Source organism: Diospyros lotus, chromosome 13 (assembly GCF_014633365.1).
Source record: "Diospyros lotus cultivar Yz01 chromosome 13, ASM1463336v1, whole genome shotgun sequence".
Taxonomy (NCBI): Eukaryota; Viridiplantae; Streptophyta; class Magnoliopsida; order Ericales; family Ebenaceae; genus Diospyros; species Diospyros lotus.
Genome location: NC_068350.1, coordinates 18605312 through 18626768, shown reverse-complemented (window position 1 = coordinate 18626768; position 21457 = coordinate 18605312). Strand labels below are relative to the sequence as shown.

Genomic DNA, 21457 nt, shown 5'->3' with positions numbered 1-21457 from the left:
AATTATTGAGATAGATGCCTTACTTGAGAAAAAAAACTTTAGGCAGGACATAAAATTGAAGTCCATTTTTTAACAGGCACAACAAACCAAACAAGAAATGAGCTATTGGAATTCAAGTTATGTGGAGGAGAAAATGAAATCAAGTAAAAATGGAAACAATGGCATGCCAGTGTTCAATTCAAACAAATATTACAACAATAATTTGAGAAATGCTTGACTTCGTGTGTCAAAACGATTATATTTCCAAAAGAAATCACAATAAACATGCACCAGTTTTGCAAAATTATCAAAATCAGTCTTCCATTACATAATATTATAGATAGAAAAGAGTAAGCAAATTAAAACTTTTTGTACACATGCTCATGAAGACTAGCATAAACTTGTCCATTTCTCTAGAAGCAGGGAGTCATTGATTTCTTTCAAATTTATTAGTTTTTTAATCTCAAGTATTCAGAAGACCACTGCCATAGGATTCTCAATTTTTCCCTATTTTCAAAATATTGTTTGCACAGGAGACCTCTCTTGTAATTCTGGCTAGACCTCTCTTCTACTTCAAATAAGAGACAATTGGTACCTCCTAACCCAAACTGTCTCCTTAATACAACTGCGACCTTTTCAATGGCCAATCTCCCTAGATGATTAACCATTATTAAAATGCACACAACTCCATGTTCATAAAAGCATCTCATGTTGAGAATTAGCTCATGACGTTTGACTTCTACACTTGCATAATTTGCCATTAGAACAATAAAGTTGTCAATTGTTGTACGGAAAAAGATATGATAAAAAGTAACTGCTAAATATCCACTGATGTGTCAACATGGAGAGAACTGAAAATACAGAATTGAACTTCCAATAATAATCCAAATAGAAAGAGGACATAGAATAAAAGTAAGGAAAAAGCAAAGAACAAAGAAAGATTTCAAAGAAGCCCCATTGTTATTTTATAAAAGATACCCAAAACAGTTTCTGAAATTGCAGTATAACCACAACAATGTTCAGGTTGTGTACTATTTTGGCACACAAATGCCCCAAACATACTGACAATGTGTTCCCAGCATATGACAACACATGCTCAACGCATGTTGCATCTGTCTGTGCCTTAAGACAAAAAAACACCTGTAAGTTGCCCTCCCATGAAGTGTCTGTCTGTGTAGAATATATCTCAACTTTCAAAGAAATGTAAAATTTATATTTTTTGTGCATCAATTACCTTGGAATTGGTGTATTATGTAAAAGATTAACTTAAAGAGATTTTCTATCATTTTACATAAAAATAACTCAATAGCAGCAACTGATTATTATTAGTATATATAGTTAATAACCAACTTCCTGTATTAGTATATAAAGAAAAGAATTTCAGATAAAAATATCCTAGAGAGGATGAGTCTGGAGCTGAACATCTTAATAGGTTTAGACATGATTGCAAACAAAGTTGGTCTTATTTTCACTAGAACACCCATTTTTTCAAGGCAATTAATTGATAAGAACCAATTAAACCATTTAACCATGTAAGTTCCGTTTCTTTGTCCTTACAGGTAAGAGTTAATTTCTTCAGTTGTCTCTGGAAATAACATTTCAATTCAAGTATGCATCCATTTTTTTTTTTTTTTTTTTTTGAGAATATCTTCTATTGGATACATCCAATACCAGTAGGTTTATGAATTTTTAGTGTGTCCATGCAATATATTACCTGCATCCGTTCTGCATCATGCCCCTCCCTTTGGGGTCTAACTATTCTATCTGATGTGTTATTTTCATACTTCTGATTTATTGCAGACATCCTGTATAAAGAAAGAATCTGAAATGATTATCAGAACATCTTAACCAAATTTATCTAACAAGTAACTTGAAGTTCGCATATGTAGTGCAAATCTAAAGAGAAATTTTATCAGATTAAAGGGTTGACATATTCAGGTACTTTTTCATCACAATACAACGACCAAAACCACGATCCAAAGATGATTTATTCATCACTATTGCATCCTCTATATCATAGCCACTGTAACTCATAACAGCCACAGTAGCATTCTGGCCTGCTCCAAGTTTATCATATCCAACCTGCAAACACATGTTTTCAATTTAGATGCCATAACTACCCACACATGCAAGAATTCAGCATACTAACCAGCTCGATTGTTCTTGTTGTTAGTAGTGGTCGTTGAGGATACACAAGAAGGTAGATTAGAGTGTCCATGCGACACAACTGCAACATGAAGAGTTTTGGGTAACATTAATCAGATGAAATCATGTTTAGCAATGCTATATTTGTGATGCAAAACCCAAACCAAAAGAAACAAGAGTAATCCCAAGTACTCGAACTCAAATTCATCAAAGTCTATCCTTCAATACTTCACTAAAGGATTATTTGTAGAAAATTAATAGATAGAAACCTATTCTAACGAGGATTCATTTCTAACTAGGATTCCTTGGTAATTAAGCTTATAAAGGTAATCCTAATCTAATTAGGATTCTAGGACATAAAAGAAATTAAAAGAAACTAGGAAAACAAATTTAAATAAAAAAATTAATAAAGCAATATTAATATCTACTTTTACACCTAAAATATTGTTTCCCAAAATATTTGTCTTTAGGATCTTCATCAATTTAGAAGATATGCATCAAACATGACAAAGGGGAGATATGTTAATAAATGGGGAAATCCAGGGTCGCGCGCACGCGCGCGCGGGGGGGGGGGGTTGAAACTTTGTAAAGAGTTATCAAATTTCCCCATACTGCCACATCCAATCTAAAAGTATAAAGGATTCTTTGAGTACATTAAAAGCCAGAGTGCATACTAAAGTCATACAGACAGAAATTTTGAAGGGAATGAAACCAAATTGTAACTATTTAAACCAGCAGACAGTTACAAAGTCATCATGTCCAACTTAATAAGCAGTCTGCAGAACAAAGCTACTTTCTGGATGTAATTGTGATCTTAGGCGTGAAAGAATAAAGATTCTATAGTTGCCACTAGTTCGATTGGATTAGACAATCTCTCCTTTAGATAATCAAACGTGTCTTCTCATATTATCTTAACTGAGCTAACCCATAACCTCTTGTTAGGTAGGCATACAATCAGAGGGAATTCAACAATGATAAATATTGAATCTTCACCATAATTGCCATATGTTGCATTAGGTCAACTGAGAGATTACACTTTGCCCATTATCTACCCAACAATATGGAAGGCTACTGATTGAACTTTTTGCACGCGCACACACATGTTAAAGCGATCAACATTCCAGCGTAGCGAGTTAACAAGAGCAGCAGAGGATATATGGCATGTCACATTCCTACAAGCATCTTCAAGATATAGAATCCTTTTGGAAAGAAAAACGATTTGACTACACTAATTCACATGGCCACTTACCTGGTTATATGCGATATTGCCCATAGCTTGCTTCCCCATGGCACACTAGAATGAAAGAAAATAATAATAATAATAATAATAATAATAAAACAAGTGGAAATTACCTTTATTGCTATGAACAATACAAGGCTTCCATGAAAACAACAGACCTGGTAGGTATTTCTGGGTGACTGGTTATGATGAGGAAAAGGAATTAATCCAGCACAAACACCTAAGATGGTGAAGGGCTCTATTTCAATATGTGTTGTCTCAGAAGTAGCCTCTCCTTCATATAAAGCTATCTGTTAGAGACACAAGTATGCAGTATTGAGTTCCTGTCAAATAGAGTATGAGGTCTGGTAAGATACACAGTTCTAGAATTTAGATATTGTTGGAGACCAACAAACCAAAGCATTATTCTCCTCATTAACGTCAAGATACTCTATCAAACCCTCACGTAAGAAGTCATCAAAACTGCGAACTCCATCCTTCAAGAGAAAAATGCTCAATCAGGTAAGAAAAATGAATACTGTTAAGGATAAAACACAAAACAAAAAAAGAAATACAAGAAACCCAAGTACCAACAACTCCTTCATATGATGTTCCTTGATTCTTGATACACCTTTATCAGCAATAACAAGTGGACGGCAAACACGGCCTCCATCTGAAGCAATGTAAACACAACGCTGCCAACATTTTCAAAAGATGAATCAATAGGGAGATGAATCTTTGATAGAATATGAAAGAGAAATATAACAGATATGACTCATTAAAACTTTATGCACAAACCAGTACCAACAGGACATATACAATACCGAAGGAAGATTTATTTAAACTATAAAGGAAAACATATTTTAAGAAGAGGAGGAAAAAGAAACAAAATATGTAAGCAATTTATTCTGTAGTCACAAAAACAGGAGAGACAAAAACAACACAGTACAACCCAGCTTCTAGTCTTTTTCAGAACGTGACTGCCATTAAACATCACCAATCTTCCACAATTTAAAGCATGATATTACCTAGTAACCATACTCGCAATATGGTCAAGTAGGAAACACGAACATTTTGTAACTACATACCACAATTGTGATCTGTATTGCATACTAAGACTACTGCAGGTAGTCAATTTCAATTTTATCTATCATAAATAAAACAATAGAAAGTATAACACTTGGAAAGCAATCAACAGAGGAGGAAGCCCCAAAAATCATCAGTTATGAACAGATAACAAGTCAATGAAATAAGCATAGAACTATTCATCACAGAGTTTCCTCTGAAAACACAAGTACAACCAGAGTGTTCCATGATCTTGCTCCTTTGACATTAGGTTGGAATGGCTAGGGACACCTTCCTTCGGAAGTAGTTATAGGAACTAAGACTCTATGAGATTGTTGAAAATTGAAAGAAAAAGAGTCACGGCGATCCAAAGAGAGGGAAAAGTGGAGAAGTAACACAAAGTGCTTAAATATATCTTCTATAATGAGAGGAGGACCCTCTTTGTGGACAACATGACCTTCGAGATCAAGCTCAGCTCATCCAGAGATGAAACAACCTAAGGAATGGCAGTTCATCCCCTTCAGCAAAATAACATGGTGGGAGAGTTGATATTTAGACCTACAACATAGGGGACCTTCTTTCCTTAGGCTGGTAAGGCACCGGGTCCAAATTTTGCAGGGGGTAGTACAGTGCATTCAAGAACAGAGAGTTGCTTAAAATATGATGTTTTATCTTTTCTCAAGTTCTCATTATGGACCAATAAAGATGAAGACATAGTTGCTATAATCTTGATCCAGATCATATGATCATAAGAAGCTATGACCCATTTTCAAGGGATCAATCAAGATAGCAGATAGCCTTCTTTTATCTCATCTAGTAAGTCACTGATATTTGCAAATATTATACGCTAAGGAATTTCTTTTTAGATGGGCTTAGTAAGTTTGTCCATCAATACAGCAAAGGGATATAAGAAAAAGTGCAGAGTCGTTGATGTAATGCAATTATAATTGAAGAGCCTCAATATCTCCTCTACAAGTCCTAACACATGTTTCTACTCTATGATGCTTGCCTTTAATATATGTAAATTGGATTTCTTTCTTAAACTTTTCACAAGACTTCTTAGGGAATTTACATAGTGCTTTTTTTCTTTATCACATGTAAATCATTTTAGTTATTGCAAGAACTTCTGCCAAATGTCTTAAGTATTAGACAATTTTTGTTATTGACCTACTAAGCATGAAACTATATTGCTTTTTTCCCCCTCAAAACACCATGCTTGCTAGTTTTCAGACACATCAATTTCTCTTCTTAACTTTCGATCAACCAACCTCTCCCAAAGTTTTATTCACACATTAACTTGATCCATTCTTAATTTTCACAACTTTAAAAATCTCATTTGTTCTTTTCACGAACGCTTAAGTGTTGTATCTCAAACTATGAAGCATCCTTTTTATTTAAGAATCATGTTAAGTAGTTTAATTAACTATAAGATGCCGTCTTCTCCCATGCATTTTCATGCTTCTAATTGGATGTGATCCAGTTCAATCACATTCTTCTTCTTCTTCATGGCTTGCTTCACTTTCATTGAATGAATACGTGTAATACCCCAAGAGCCCAAAGAAGGGTAGTATATATCGAGGATAAATAAGGAAGAAAACAACACCAGCTGGATACCTTTTGCGTTGAATGTAGGCAACGAACTCCCAAGTTAAGCATGCTTGAGCTGGGGAAGCTCAAGGATGGGTGACCCCCTGCGAAGTTCGCGTAGGCCCATCAGAGTAAGTTGTTCTAGTCCTTCCTATCGCTCAATGCGGGATGTTATAGGTGATATCAGAGCTGACTCTTGGAGAAGGCGGTCCGATGAGGGTGGGGAGTGGCGCCGGGGCGCGAGGGCCTGAGCAAGGAGCGACTCCTGGCAAACTTTTAGGATAGCAGCATCCAAAGGGGAGAAGATCTGGGACTAGTTGTAAGGTCACATGACGAGGACGTCATGTGCTCAAGGGGGGAGAATGTAATACCCCAAGAGCCTAGAGAAAGGTAATATATATCGAGGATAAGTAAGGAAGGAAACAACACCAGCTGGATACCTTTTGGGCTGAATGCAGGCAAAGAACTCTCGAGTTAAGTGTGCTTGAACTAGGAAAGCTCAAGAATGGATGACCCCCTGGGAAGTTCACGTAGACCCATCAGGGTAAGTTGTTTCGGTCCTTCCTATCACTCAATGCAGGATGTTATAATACGTCTATAGAACATGTAACTCCTATTTTCTTTGGAATCACAAAGATGTCTATAATAGCCCAAGAGCCCAGAGAAGGGTAGTATACATCGAGGATAAGTAAAGAAAGAACTCACACTAGCTGGATACCTTTTGGGCTGAATGTAGGCAAAGAACTCTCAAGTTAAGCGTGCTTGAGCTGGAGAAGCTTAAGGATGGATGACCCCTAGAAAGTTCGCGTAGGCCCATTAGGGTAAGTTGTTTCGGTCCTTCCTATCGCTCAATACAGCATGTTACAATGTCCCAATATAATATTTGTTTTTCTACATTCATTGAATAGCTTGCAGAAATACTCTGTGTCTCTTTTAAATTCAATAACTTAATAGTTGAATAAAATTGTGTTAAGGTACCTGCTCATTGTCTATATTTGTTTTTCCATGTTTTTATAAGATGGGATTGCATTCCTCATTTCTATATCAAATACCATTTTGAATTTATGGCTGGAAATATATTGCAAGCAGAACAAACTAAGTTTGCATTTATTGACTTGTTAATACTCTGTGTTTAGTTCATAGACATTGTGCTTGTTAAATTACCTCTTTTAGCCATAAATGACTTGCAACACCAAATGCATAATCAAACATTGAATAATGCCCAGAATTCAAACAAAGTTTATGGTGAAAGGAATCTCAGCCCATTTCAAAAGTATGCATGAAGTTAATTTGACATAAAGACTACTACTTGATATTTTTCACAGAAAGAAAAGCTTACTTGCTTCTCATTGACAAAGATGCTTACAAACTCGCCAATTTTGCCAGCTCTTCGTAACTTTCTCATTGCATTAGCAAAACGCTTACATGAAATGAATAGCCGAAAATGAGTGAACATATACAAACAGAAAGAGCATGCATATGCATAAGGTAACATATACCTGTGGCTTCCTGTGCTTGCCAAGAATAAGCCCATTTAATATAATCAGGAATGAATCCACTGCATGTAGTTCCTCTCCAGAAAGTAGCTCCAAATCTTCAACTCCCAAACAATAGCACTAGAATGCATTTCACATTATCATATGTTAAAAGAATGAAATAAAACATAACGTAGAGAAACTACAAGAAATTAGACATTTCCAATTATCATACACAAAGAAGTGAATTTTAGAGAAAATGCATTTTAGGACATTCTAGTGAAAGTGTCAAATTCCAAAAATTCATTTTTTTTTATTCTTTATTTATTCATTTTGCATTGAAGCACAACAGGGGAAGGTTGGTTCTAGTACTAGAGTTGAACAATAAATGATATAACATCACTACATAAAATCAATTAACAAGCCGAGTAGAGCCCAGTTTGGGTTCACCTTGTTTACTTATGAATGTGTTCAAGAGCTGAGCTTTGTAAAGAATGCTTGAGCTTGGTTTGTTTACATATTGTCATGTCCATGTTTGGTTCGAACCAAACTCATTTTAACTTAAACGAACCCAATTTGAGTTTGTTCATGAACAATAAGCCAATGTATTCAAAAGACAAATATTCTCCTTCGAAAAAATGAGAAAATGAAAAGAAACATAAATCGATTAATTGATCGAGAGAGCCGGGGGGGGGGGATGACTTTCACAAAGAAGTTAGATGGTTAATTGGTGGCAACAATGCAAGTGAAAGGAGAAAGTGATGGAGTCAGACAGAGATGGAGAGAGCAGAGGTGAGGGTGCATGGTGTTGGTCGATGATGGAGAAAAAAACTATCAATAGAGGTGGTCAATCATGGAGAAAAGGTTGTCGTGTTGGCAACAATGATGACAAGCAAATGTGGTGGTCATAAAAGTGTCTCCACTGTACTGAAAGCAAGATAAATACAGGGAGAAAGAGAAAGAAGAGATTAGAGAGAGTAGATGGTGAGAGGCAATGACTAACAGCGTCAGCAAAACAAAAGGATGTTGAAAGTTAGTTTAGATTAGAAGGTGAAGATTGAAGAGTTTCTCTACAAATAACCCTAACAACTCTTAGCCCCCATTTTATAAATAGGATTGGGTGCTCTAATAGGCCAACTATCTTGGGCCCTAAAAATTTATATATATATAACCCTCTTAAATGACCAACAATAAATAAGCTTTACATAAATTTATAAACGAGTTTATTTATGAACGTAAACAAGTACGTTCATGAATAGTTCAACAAGCATATTTGTTCGTTTACAACCCTAAAATCATTTAGCAAAGACAAAGGCACTTTATAGGGTGGATATTCTTAATCTTAGATGATTTGACTTAGTACGTGTGTTACTTTCAACTAAAGGTTGATGCTCCATCCAAACTAGACCACCCTAAATTGTTTAAGAAACATCGTTGCTTAAAACTGAATCCAGACCAAATCAATTGGTTGTTTTGGTTTTGAACTGCCATTCTTTACTATTTTGGGGATCTAAATCATTCCGATTAGCATATTTGTTGATTACTGAAGATGTGTGTGATCCGCATAAGATATGGAGATATGTATGTGATATGCAGTTTTATATGATATGGAAATATGCAGATTTTAGTAGCTTCCTAATCTAGAATAGGAAAGGATCTTTCCTATTCCAGACATAGGATGTAATGACTCGTTAGAGGGCCTAGATTTTATTGAGATTTATTTGCATTCAGAATTTTGGGTTAAAAAGGATTTTTCCAAGTAAATATTTAATGGGCAATATGGGAATTGAAATAGAAGGGATACTTAGGAAATAATAAATTGGAAGATAATTAGAAAAAATGGGAGATTTGAAGATAATTTGACGTGTGAGATTAGACAATGAGTTTGAAAATTTTTAAGTTATTAAAGGATTAGGACTTATGGGCGTCCAAGGTTTTCCTATATATATACCCATATAACTCATATTTTCCTCACGCCGCAAGAGAAGAGAGTTCAAGAAATTGCAGCAACTATGAGGATTTCCATAGGAGGGTTTGCGTTGCAATTGTTGAGTCCAGTCAAGAAATATTGGGCAAGTTTCTCCCCCTATAATCCTCTTCTTTACAGGATTCATGTTTAGTGCAGTGATCTCTGTATACTGCAAGTTTTTTGTTCTCAGATTCCAGCAATTCAATAGATATATATGTGTGTGTATATATGTCCAGTGAGTTTATCTCCCTCGTTTGATGAGGCAAGTCCTATATTTTTCTTCCAACGATTTCTCCCAAGCGATCGTTGTATCATCTTAAATGTTGTTTCATATCAGTTGGGTTTTGATTTCCCAGGTTTCTTTTGGAATGGTGTAGCATGATAGGGTTGTTTTCGTATAAGATTTCCAAGTTCAAACAGGTTTCATGTATATATCAGTGGTTGACATGCAAATAGATTCAAGGGATATCCGGATAGCTCCTAGGCGTTTCTGTGAGTGATATCCGAATGGCCTGGGAGTCATCCAAATGGGTGCAAGTTCTTTTTGTGAGTGATATCTGGATAACCATTAGACACATCTAAATGAGTGCAAAGTTGTTTCCAAGTGATATCCGAATAGCCTATAGTTATATCCGAATACAACACACAAATGATTGAGCACCATATTCGAATGGCCCATGCCCTATTCGAATGCCTCTCTCTGTCTCATGTTCAAGCCTTAATATCCGAATGTCCACTGTATTATTCGAATAGCTCCTTGCTCTTTCAAGTGACATATCCGAATATTGATCTTAGCCTATCCAAATAGCCTTGTTTAATAAGCCTTGATATCCGGATAGTTTCCTTAAGCTTCGCATATTGATATTCGAATGTTATGAACCATATCTGGATACTTTGTGATTACATCCGAATGCTTCACTATGATATCCGAATGTTTTTTGACTTATATCCAAATACATGCTTGATAATATCCGACTACTTACGTATCATATCCGACTACTTACTTGAGAACATTAAATAATTAAAAACCCAATGTCTCCATGAACCCATGGCCAAGTTTGGGATATATGCATGAATATCAAGGATCTCAGCTGTCCAGCATAGGATGAAATCCCACTTGTATATCCAATTCCAAAGGATTATAACAATGCATAAGCCTATTTCAGCCATTTTCCATCCATAAATTGTGTTATCTTCATTGGTGTTCATGTCTTCACTAACCAGACAAAACTGAATAATAAAGTTGCTTTCTTGAGGAAACTTAAGTATAGAATAATTTCCAGTAAAAACTCAACTTGCGAAACTTCCCATGGTCATTCTGGAGTCTATTTTTTTTTTTTAAGTACTCATAGAATTTCAACTACTAAGCAGTCATTCCATGCTCAAGTGATTCTAACAACATACAAGAGCAAAAATAATTCTACTTAGACAGCCATGAAAACCAACTTCAAGACCCAGAAAAACATACCAGAGAAATTATTGGAGTTTCCTCTTCATCAGTTGTAACATGAGTCATCAGGGCAAGGTTTTTCACCAAGCCACAGGCTTCACCTTCTGGAGTATCACAAGGGCAAAGCATGCCCCACTGCAATTCAAGCAAGTAAGCACTATAAGTTGAACAAACAGACAAGGGGTAACCATGTGAAATCTCAGAGGATCACATTGAACAATCTAATATTAGGAACCATACACTTAAAGACACATCAGCTTTACCTGGCTAGGTTGCAAGGCTCTAGGTCCACTAACTTTCCTAGACTTCTCAAATTGTGGAGAGATCTTTGTCATATGGCCCAACGTTCCTATAAAAGATAACCTAGCCACAACCTGTAAAAAAAGGACCTTCTGTTAGCCTGGATTTATCTTGGAAAAAAAACAACAAAAAGGCAATATGAAATCTATGCATAACCAATTTAACCTGTGTCATTCCTTTCCTGTGCATCCTGAACCTCTTGACATCCCAATTACCAGTAGAAAGTGTCCTTTCTAACCCAACCGTTATACTATCTCTCACGATAAACTAAAAGAGAAAGAGTTTCAAACATAAAATCAGATAATATTATGCAAAAGTTCAAAATATAATGATAACAAAACAAATGTTGAATTAGAATAGGGATCAAATAATATAAAATGTCTGTTCAGCTTAAAATGCCATAATTTCTTTCAGATGGTATACAAACAATAAAATTTTTCCTCAAAGCATAATATCAAATCTATAATTACTTCTACTAAAGGTGCAGGGATCTTGATGATACCCATATTAAGTCAAGAAAATTCTCAAATAACGATCGAACAAAAAGTTAAAACATTAAATTTGACCATTTTCTAATGCTTGACTATAATAATTTTCTAGTAACTTGATAGAAGACAATTGTGCAATTATAATGCACATAACATAGGTTTATATTTTATCCATCACAGTGATAATTTATTTTTGAATAGAAAGATATTAAAAAAAATCATTTTGGGAAAAAAATATGAAAAATTTGTTTGTTCCACGTTGCTCAGTTTGTAGGCATCACACATATTTGTAGGAGTATTGAAGAGATGAACAATATGTATCCGAGCTAATAATTGTATAGGCTAACAAATAATTCATTAATTATACCTCTTAATTAACCTGTGCCATGATGATACACAGGCCCTTCATTAATTACCTATTACTTAGAGGAGAATGTTTATATAAAAAGTAAACAATGTTAAATACTTATAGGAAAGCAAACAAACATACAATATAATATAAAAATTCACACAAAAAATATAAGTTAGATAATTTATATAAAGTTATATAACATATAATATTAACATACAAAACTATATTATATATGAAGTAATAAGTTACGGTATTACAAGCTTACAATTATAGCAAGCATATTGCCAGATCTCTATTCTGACAAATGCCTCTCCCCATGAAGTAATAATTCATGAATTGCACGGGAATTATGAATTGGAAGAGAAAGAAATTGAAGGAATAGAGAGAGAGAGAGAGAGAGAATAAGGGGGGAAAATATGATCCAATTCTATTCCAAGATTATCTCCTTCAACAGCATGTGTTGGCTTATATACCCTCCTCAAGGAGTGGCGCCAACATTTGAAATACATGCAGCTAACTACCAAGCTTCTACATACTTTTATACTTCTAACCACCTACCTCCTTTATTACAATGTACCCCCTTCTACTAATAGACTATTACCCGGTTGCCCTCCCCTGCTCTTATCACGTGACAATTCTCCTCCCCATGGAATTATTCTTGTCCTCAAGAAGAGTTTAGAGGAGTCCTACTACTCTCGGAAATTGTTGGAGTAAGTCTGGTAAATACTCCCATGTGTTGTTTTTTGGATGAAGGGTGGACCAGCGAACCAGCACCTGTGTAAGGGGTAGTTTCTGTTTGTAAATCACTCTCTTGCCCACGATAGCGATAGGCTCAGCTACCTGTTGGGATGCTGGGACAGCAGGAGGTAGGGTTGCACTCACCGGGCTAGTGCCAGGAGAGGGTTTGAGGAGAGAGACATAAAAAACTGGATGGATGGAGGTCTCTATTGGTAGTTGTAGTCTGTACACTACTTTGCCCACCCGAGCTAACACCTCATATGGCCCATAGAACTTGGGACTGAGTTTGGACACTGCCTTTGGAGAGAAAGTTTTTAATTGTGCTTGCGTCAGTTTCAAATAGACCCGATCCCCAATTGAGAAGTTTCGTTTGCTCCTCTTCTTGTCAGCATATTGTTTCATTCGGTTTTGAGCACTTGCCCATTCCCTCCTTAAGAGTCTGCATAACTTCTTGTCTCTGATTCAGATAGTCATCCACTATAGCTACCAAGTTAGGGCCTACACTAATAGGTAACAGTGGTGGTTTGTAGCCGAATAGAGCCTCAAACAGAGTCATCTTTAAGGATGAATGGTGGTTGGTGTTATACCACCATTGTGCCAAGGGTAGCCACTTGTGCCACCCGGTTGAATGCACCAAGAACACACACCGAAGGTAGGTCTCAAGGCATTGATTCACCCGTTCCGTCTGTCCATCTGTTTCCAGGTGGTATGCTAAGCTAATGGCATATGGAGCTTGGTACCTAGTGATTTCATGAGTTCCCTCTGTAGTTAGCTGGTGAAGACTATGTCCCAGTCTATCACAATAACTTGAGGAAATCCGTGCAATTTACCCACCTGGTCGAGGAACACTCATGCCACTTCTTGGGTCGTGAAGGGATGAGCGAGGCTTAAGAAGTGGTTGTACTTTGTGAGTCTGTCCACGATTACCGATATGCAGTCCTTGCCCTCTGACTTGGGCAATCCTTCCACGAAGTCCATGTTGATGCTAGACCAGGCTTGCTCCAGCCTAAGCAATGGTTGTAGCAGCCCTGGAGGGTGAATGTTCTCATACTTACACCGGCTGCAAATGTCACAGCCCTTCACGTAATCTTGCACTGCCTTCTTCAACCCCAGCCAATAGAACAACTGATGTACCCTGTTGTATGTACTCTGGACCCCGGAGTCGCCTCCCACTGGCGAGTCATGTAGGGCTGTTAGGATCTTCCTTCGTAGCAGCTCATCACCTCCAATCACCAACTTCTCTTTGTACCTTAGCAGTCCATTCTTTAGTGAATAACCCGATCTGCTCGTGGGGTCTAAGGTTAGTTGCTCCATTAGATCATTGGTCCAGTCTTCTTTCTCGTAACTGGTTGCTACTTCTAAGTGCCATTTCGATATAACAAAAGTCATGGCCATCGTAGTCCCTTCTTCCATGAAGCGGGAAAGGGCATTGGCTGCTTTGTTCTCGTGTCCCTTCTTGTATTGGATGATATAATCAAGACCCATTAGTTTAGACATACCTTTTCTTTGGAGGTGTGTTCGTAGTTTCTGCTGCAATAGGAATTTTAGGCTTTCATGATCTGTTCAAATAATGACCTTACTTCCCTCCAAATGATGTCTTCACTTCTCTACTATTATCAAAACAGCTAGTAGTTCTTTCTCGTATACACTGAGGCCTAGGTGCTTTGGTGCTAAAGCTTGGCTAATGAAGGTTATGGGTCTTCCTCCTTGTGCCAACACCGCTCCAACTCCATAGTTGCTGGCATTAGTCTCTAATATAAACGGTTGATTAAAATCAGGGAGGTTTAATGTAGGAACCTCACTCATGGCCTTCTTCAACCTATCAAAGGCGGCTTCGGCTGCTTCACCCCAATGAAATCCCTCTTTCTTTAGTAACTCAGTTAATGGCTTACTGATGATGATGTAATTTTTAACAAATCGTCTATAATAACCTGTCAGGCCTAAGAATCCCCACAAGCCCCTCACATTAGTTAGTCTTGGCCAAGCAGTCATGGCTACAACCTTTTGGGGGTCCGTGCTCACCCCATTTTCGGATATAACATGGCCAAGATATTCCACCTGGGTTTGTGCAAAGGCACATTTGGACTTCTTGATGAACAACTTATTGAATCGAAGGATTTGCAAAGTCATCCTTAAGTGCTCTTGTGTGTTTAGGGAAGTTGGGACTGTAAATTAGGATATCATCGAAGAAAACCAGAATGAATTGGCATAGATAGGGTTCAAATATCTTATTCATGAGGGCTTGGAAGGTTGCTAGTGAGTTGGTCAAACCAAAAGGCATTACTAAGAATTCGTAGTGCCCTTGGTGAGTTCTAAAGGCTGTTTTATGGATATCTTGGGGGCTCATACGAATTTGATGATATCCTGAACGGAGGTCGAGTTTGGAGAAAACTTTGGCCCCATGTAACTCATCTAATAGGTCCTTTATGATGGGAATAGGGAATTTGTTCTTTATGGTAAGGGAGTTGAGTTGGCGATAGTCAATGCAAAACCGCCAACTGCCATCCTTCTTTTTGACTAAGAGAAGAGGGGAGGCATATGAGTTGATGCTAGGTTGGATAACCAATTGCTATAGCATTTCTTTTATCATGCGTTCAATCTCAACCTTCTGTTTTGGGGGATACCGGTAAGAACGAATGTTAATAGGCTCGGAATTGGGTTTAAGGTTTATGGTGTGGTCCAAGGGTCTAGGAGGTGGTAGAGCCTTAGGTTCTTCAAACAAATCCTTAAATTCAGCTAAGAGTTCATCAAGTCCAGTTGGTTTACCTCCTAGGGAATAGAGCCATCCGTCATTGAGTCCAGTATAAGTTTCCCACCATAGTCTAGTTCCTCCTCCTCTTGATCAATTGCTTGTAGAACAATTAAGCCACCTGAGTCCACTTGCTCTTGAATAGCTTATTATGTAGTCTCTTCCCCAAAATAAGCTTGCAAGTTCCAACCTCTACACTGCCAATGATAGTCATTCGTTTCCCCCCTTTTTCAAAAGTGACTTCCATTTTCTTAAAATCAAAGCAAATGGGGCTTACTTCTCTCATCCAATCCACACCCAAGACCATGTCATAGCCTCCTAACCTAAGGAGTCTTAAGTCAGCTTCAAAGTCTTCCCCCTGCATCTGCCAACAAAATCTCATACATGCTGACTTACAAATCACCTTCTGTCCATTAGCCATAGTAACAGACAGTGGATGAGTCCCTGTGAGTCAGCAATGGAGCCTCTTAACTACTCTTTCATCAAGGAAGCTATGTGTGCTTCCACTGTCAATGAGTATAGACAGGTCATCCTCTTGTGCCTTGCCATCTACTTTTACGATTTTACTTGTGGATACTCCCCTTAGAGCATGAAGGGAGATCTCCATTTTCTCATCCTCTTCTTCTTTCTCTTGGTTCTCCGCTTCTCCAACCTCTTCTTCCCCATCCTCTATTCCTTCTAGTAGCAGCAATTGGCGTTTGCATTGATGGCTTGGAGTGTTCCTACTAACCTCCTCTGTTCTCTCAAACTATTCTCAAATGATGGGGATGGAGCTGATGAAGCTAACGCCTTACCGCTTGGTCCCCCTATTCCTCCTTCCTTATTCCACCCCCGATTACTCTATTGCAGAGGCACTGCCTGCCATCCCTTGCTCACCCCTTTCTGCTTCTTCGTTAATGCCTCTACTGCTAGCTCTTGCAGCTTAGCGCACTCCGTAGCCTATTGTACTATTTTTGGTTGAAACATTTTCATGATGGGGCGAATTTCCTCATTCAAGCTACTGATGAAACTTGATACGAAGTAACCCTCAGTAAGTGTGGGATTGGAGATCAACATGAGGGCCTTCAATTCCTCAAACCTTTACTGGTAGACCTACACGGATCCCCCTTGTCTAAGCTTATTAAATTCTTCCACTACGTCTAACATTCCTTTCTCCCCAAATCTTCCACGACTTCTTCCTAGGAGCACTCGTCTTTCACTCCCATCCACCCCTAGTACCATGCATCTCCCACATCATTAAGGTAGGCAGCGACAATTGTTACCTTCTGTTGTTCGGCCATATTGTAGAGACAAAACACTCTCTCACATCGCCTCACCCACCATCGCGGATTCTGGCCATCAAATAGGGGAATCTCCATTCACGGCATCTCCATTTGTGAAGGAGGTGATACACCTACACGAGGTGCCTTGATCTATTGTGTCTGACAAGGACAAGGGTTTCATGAGCCATTTTTGGGAAGAATTATTTCGCCTCCAGGGCACAAAGCTATGCAAAAGTACAGCGTACCACCCCCAATCGGATGGGCAGTTAAAGTACTAAATCGGACACTAGAAACCTACCTCTGATGCTTTGCATCAAGAAAACCAAAGGCTTGGTTCAGCTGGCTACCATGGGTAGAGTTATGGTATAACACTTCGCACCACACGGCTTCCAAACTTACTTCCTTCTAGGTAGTTTATGGACGGGAGCCACCGGGGTTATTGAGGTTCAAAAGGGGTTCTACCCCAGTATCGGTAGTGAAGCAACAACTGTTTGCAAGGGATCAGATGTTGGAGGAGCTAAAGGCTCAATTGCTGTGGGCTCAAGCTCAGATGAAGGTAGGGGCGGATGGGAAAAAACGAGATGTTCAGTTTGAAGTGGGAGACATGGTTTACTTGAAGATCAGGTCATATCGCCACAAGTCGCTGGCAGAACGGCCTCATGAGAAGCTAGCACCTCGATTTTATGGCCCATTCATTGTGGAGAAGAAGGTTGGACAAGTCACTTACAAGCTATCCCTGCCTGCAACTTGCAGCATACATCCCATCTTTCATGTATCCCAATTACGCAAGGCCAACAGTATATTCACTGCCCTAACTAATATCCCTAGCCAGCTCAGTGAAGAACTAGAGATATTAGTGGAACCGAAGGCAGTCCTTGTTGTAAGGCCAGGAACGGGTAGGAACCTCAGAGGCTTGGATGTACTCATTCAGTGGAAAGGGTTGCCACCTTTGGAAGCCACTTGGGAACCCTATGACATGCTCCAGCAACAATTCCCTAATTTCCACCTTGAGGACAAGGTGAGTTCTATGGGTGGAGGTATTGATAGAAGACCCATACAATTCAGTTACCAACAATGGAATAAGCAGGGGCAAAATAGTGATAAGAGTAAGGGAGAAAGTAACAAAAGTAGTTAAAGGGTATTATGGGTAGAGCAAGCAGGTGGTATGTGCGGATAACAGAATCGGTTAGAGGAGGATGGCTGGAATAACAGTTAAGTAGGAAAGATAGTAGAGTGGAGAAGGCATCTTTTGAGTAGTGAGGAATTCGGGAGAGTGTGGACCTCTCGAAAGTCCACTTTCTTTTCTTTTCATTTGTTTACTTTTTCAGTTGTATTTCTCTCCAAATTCAATAAACCCAGATAGATTATCTTCAATAATCTATCAGTGTGTTAACAAGCCAAACCAACCAATTTTTTTAATTTTTAAACTATTATATATTTTTTTTATTTTTAAATACTTTTACATTTAAATTTGAAAGGAATATTTAAACATTCATATCCAATTCAAAAATCTCAAATGTTACATATTTTAATGAAGGCAAGGCATGTGTATGTATGTAGTAATTCAAATTGTCAAACTTACTAACCAAAAAAAAAAGAATGCATAGTAAGAGGCCTGCTCATTTGAAATTTAAATATTTATATCTATTTACTATTTATGTATATACTTAAAATTAAAATTTCAAATGTTTACATCCCTAAAGTTTAAATATTTGAATTAAAATTAAAATTTAGGAAAATAATTACATATATTTTCACATAAGTAAAAGTTAAGTAATTAAGCTTGTTACTTGTTCACTGAACAAAGGTTTTATCGAATGAATAGCTTAATTTTTGACGCAGCATGTAGTGTATGTGTGAAAAAAACACACCAAAATAAACCCTTAAAAGAACAAATTTCAATGGTCGAAGCTTGGCTTTCAAGAATACGCAAAAACAAGACTGTTGCTAAGAAAACCCAAATAAGTTGTCAAAATTTGTATTGAAAAAAACTTATTACAAATTCTAGGTTTTAGGCATATTTATAGTGTTTGGTCAATCCAAATCCATCTGATATTTGTAAACAAAATCCAACTTGAATTCTAATAAAAATAAAATCCTAATCAAATATGAAATAGAATTAAAATCCTAAAACATATGAAGTAGAATAGAAGTAAAAAATCCTAAAAAATCTAAAATCCTAAAAACTTATGGAGTTCTACTATAGTGTACTGTAGCATTACTGTTCCGGTTTAGGCCAGATCGACCTTGAGCCGGGTCTTGAATATTAGTGACCGCATCAATTTTTATTCAAGCAATCAGAATGTACAATACATAGAAATGGATCATTAGGATCCCATTATTCTAGGATATACAAGAATAGGAAAATACAAAAAATAGGAACAAAAAGTTTACCTAAATCAATCCCTCAAAATCTAGATTTATTCTAGGATTCTATCCCGTCAAGCTAATGAATAAATGTCAATCATTCCCAACTTGCTTACAAATGACTCAAATCCTGGTTTTGACAAAGCTTTAGCAAGAACATCAGCTTCTTGTGATTTAGTAGGGATATAGGATATGATAATAGCTCCCTTTCAATCTCTGTTTTGATGAATTCCAATCAATTCTCACATATTTCATTTTGTCATGCTCAATTGGATTATGTAAATTGCTGATGGCTAATTTGTTGTCACTGTACAACATCATAGGTCTTGACAACGAAACATTTAGGTCCCTCAATATTCTCTCCATGCATATCAGATCACAAATGCCTTGGACAATTGCCCTATACTCAGCTTCAACACCCCTTCTAGCCACAACAATTTTCTTTTTACTCCTCTAAGTAACCAAGTCGTCCCATAATTTTGTGCATTAGCCAACTGTAGAGTTGCCATCCTCGATTGCACCTGCCCAATCTGCATCTACACAGCCTTCAACTTTCTTATGATCATTCTTCCAAAACAGAGGTCTTTTTCTTAGGGTCCCTTTCAGATATTGAAGGATTCGGTTTACAACCTATAGTCATTCTTCTAAAATATAGGTCCTTTTCTTGGGGTCCCTTTTAGATATCGAAGGATCTGGTTACAACCTCTATGTCTCTTATGTGTTGATGAGTGCATAGATTGACTCACAACACTAACACTAAAGGCAATACAAGTTTGGTAAGTGAAATATATATCAACTTTCCTACTAGACGTTGGTATCATTCCTTATTCATGAAAGAATCACTTTCGATGATCTTTTGTTTCTAATTTCATTATTGTAAAAAATAGATTAAAAGATGTAGGAACAAAGAATAATAATTCTCTCGATTACTTGAACTAAATATTACATCCCCTATTAAAAGGGAAGAAGAATACAACATAGGAAAGATAAACAATACGGAAGGATAGTTGTACACTATAAAAATTTTAAAGATATAGAAAACAAGATTAGGAAATATCTAAATCTGTCCAATTTCTTTCTAAATACTGAAGATAGAATCTGTGCTAGGTTGGGAAGATTAGACCATGAAATCATAATCCAATTCCCTCCATAATCAAGTGAATCAGTTAGCACTCCCCCTCAAGTTGGTGAATATTCATCTATCATTCTCAACTTGTCTATAAGCTCTTCAAACCTTTTGATAGGAAGACCATTTGTCAATAAATTAGCTAGCTAATTTTCGGAAGTAACAAAGGATATGCAAATTTCTCCAGACTCTTAACTTTTCCTTGATGAAATGGCAATCAATCTCAACATGCACTGGATTATGTGCAATATTGATAGCTGATTAATTGTCACAAAACAACTTCATTGGACCATGACAAGGGGTTTGTAGATCATCTAGCACAATTTTTAACCACAATAGTTCACATAAACCAAGAGTTATTGCACGAAACTCAGCCTCTGCATTAGACCAAGCCACTACATTTTGTTTTTACTTCTCCAGGACACTAAATTTCCTCCTAAGAATACACAATAGCCTGTAGTAGATCTTCTACCCACCAAAGAACCTCTATAATCAGCATCTGTGTACTTTGTAACTTCCAATTCTTTTCCTAATTTGAACAAAAGACCTTTCCCTAGTGTTGCCTTTGGGTAATACAAGATTCTTCTCACTACTTGCATATGTTCTTCGGTTGGATTGTGCATAACTTGGCTCACAAAGCTGATAGCAAAAGCAATGTCAGGCCTTGTGTGAGATAAGTAGGTTATCGGGCCACTAACCTTTGATACCTTCTTCTGTCTACCATTGGACCATCAGATTTTCCTAACTTGAGATTTGGTTCCAATGGAGTACCAGTTGTCCTCCACCTAACAACCCGGTTTCTTCCAATAAATCCATGGTATATTTTCTTTGGGAAAGAAGGATACCGTTCTTAGAGTAGGCTACTTCTATGCCCAAAAAATACTTAAGCTTGCCAAGGTCCTTTATGTCAAATTCTCAGGCCAAATTCTCCTTCAAGTCCTGTTGTTCATCAATATCATTTCCAATGACAATAATATCATCTACATACACAAGTAAAGCTGCTAGATTACCCTATTTAGAATGCTTAGTAAACAGAGTATGATCTCCCCTACTTTGCCAATACCCCTTTTGCTTCATAGCCTTTGAAAACCTGTCAAACTAGGCCCTTGGGATTGCCTTAACCCATAATGAGCCTTTTTAATCTACAAACTTTGCCTAATACATCTTTAGTGAAGCCTAGAAGTGG

General features: G+C 37.3%; 1 protein-coding gene across 3 annotated transcripts in view; it reads right to left on the bottom strand.

Annotated features, from left to right (window-relative positions):
* The window catches only part of LOC127787935 (DNA-directed RNA polymerase III subunit 2), a 125502-nt gene that overhangs the window by 63166 nt on the left and 40879 nt on the right, over positions 1-21457 (bottom strand). For 2 of the 3 annotated variants that reach the window (XM_052316019.1, XM_052316017.1), the window contains exons 18-29: positions 11355-11456; positions 11153-11263; positions 10908-11024; positions 7495-7611; positions 7335-7415; positions 3934-4038; positions 3760-3840; positions 3523-3654; positions 3374-3418; positions 2129-2206; positions 1922-2061; positions 1694-1784 (exon numbers count right to left, since the gene is read on the bottom strand). In XM_052316019.1, coding sequence (XP_052171979.1) covers positions 1694-1784; positions 1922-2061; positions 2129-2206; positions 3374-3418; positions 3523-3654; positions 3760-3840; positions 3934-4038; positions 7335-7415; positions 7495-7611; positions 10908-11024; positions 11153-11263; positions 11355-11456 — 1200 coding nt within the window. The remainder of the gene's footprint in view (positions 1-1693; positions 1785-1921; positions 2062-2128; positions 2207-3373; positions 3419-3522; positions 3655-3759; positions 3841-3933; positions 4039-7334; positions 7416-7494; positions 7612-10907; positions 11025-11152; positions 11264-11354; positions 11457-21457) is intronic. The other variant, XM_052316020.1, reaches the window with a different exon arrangement.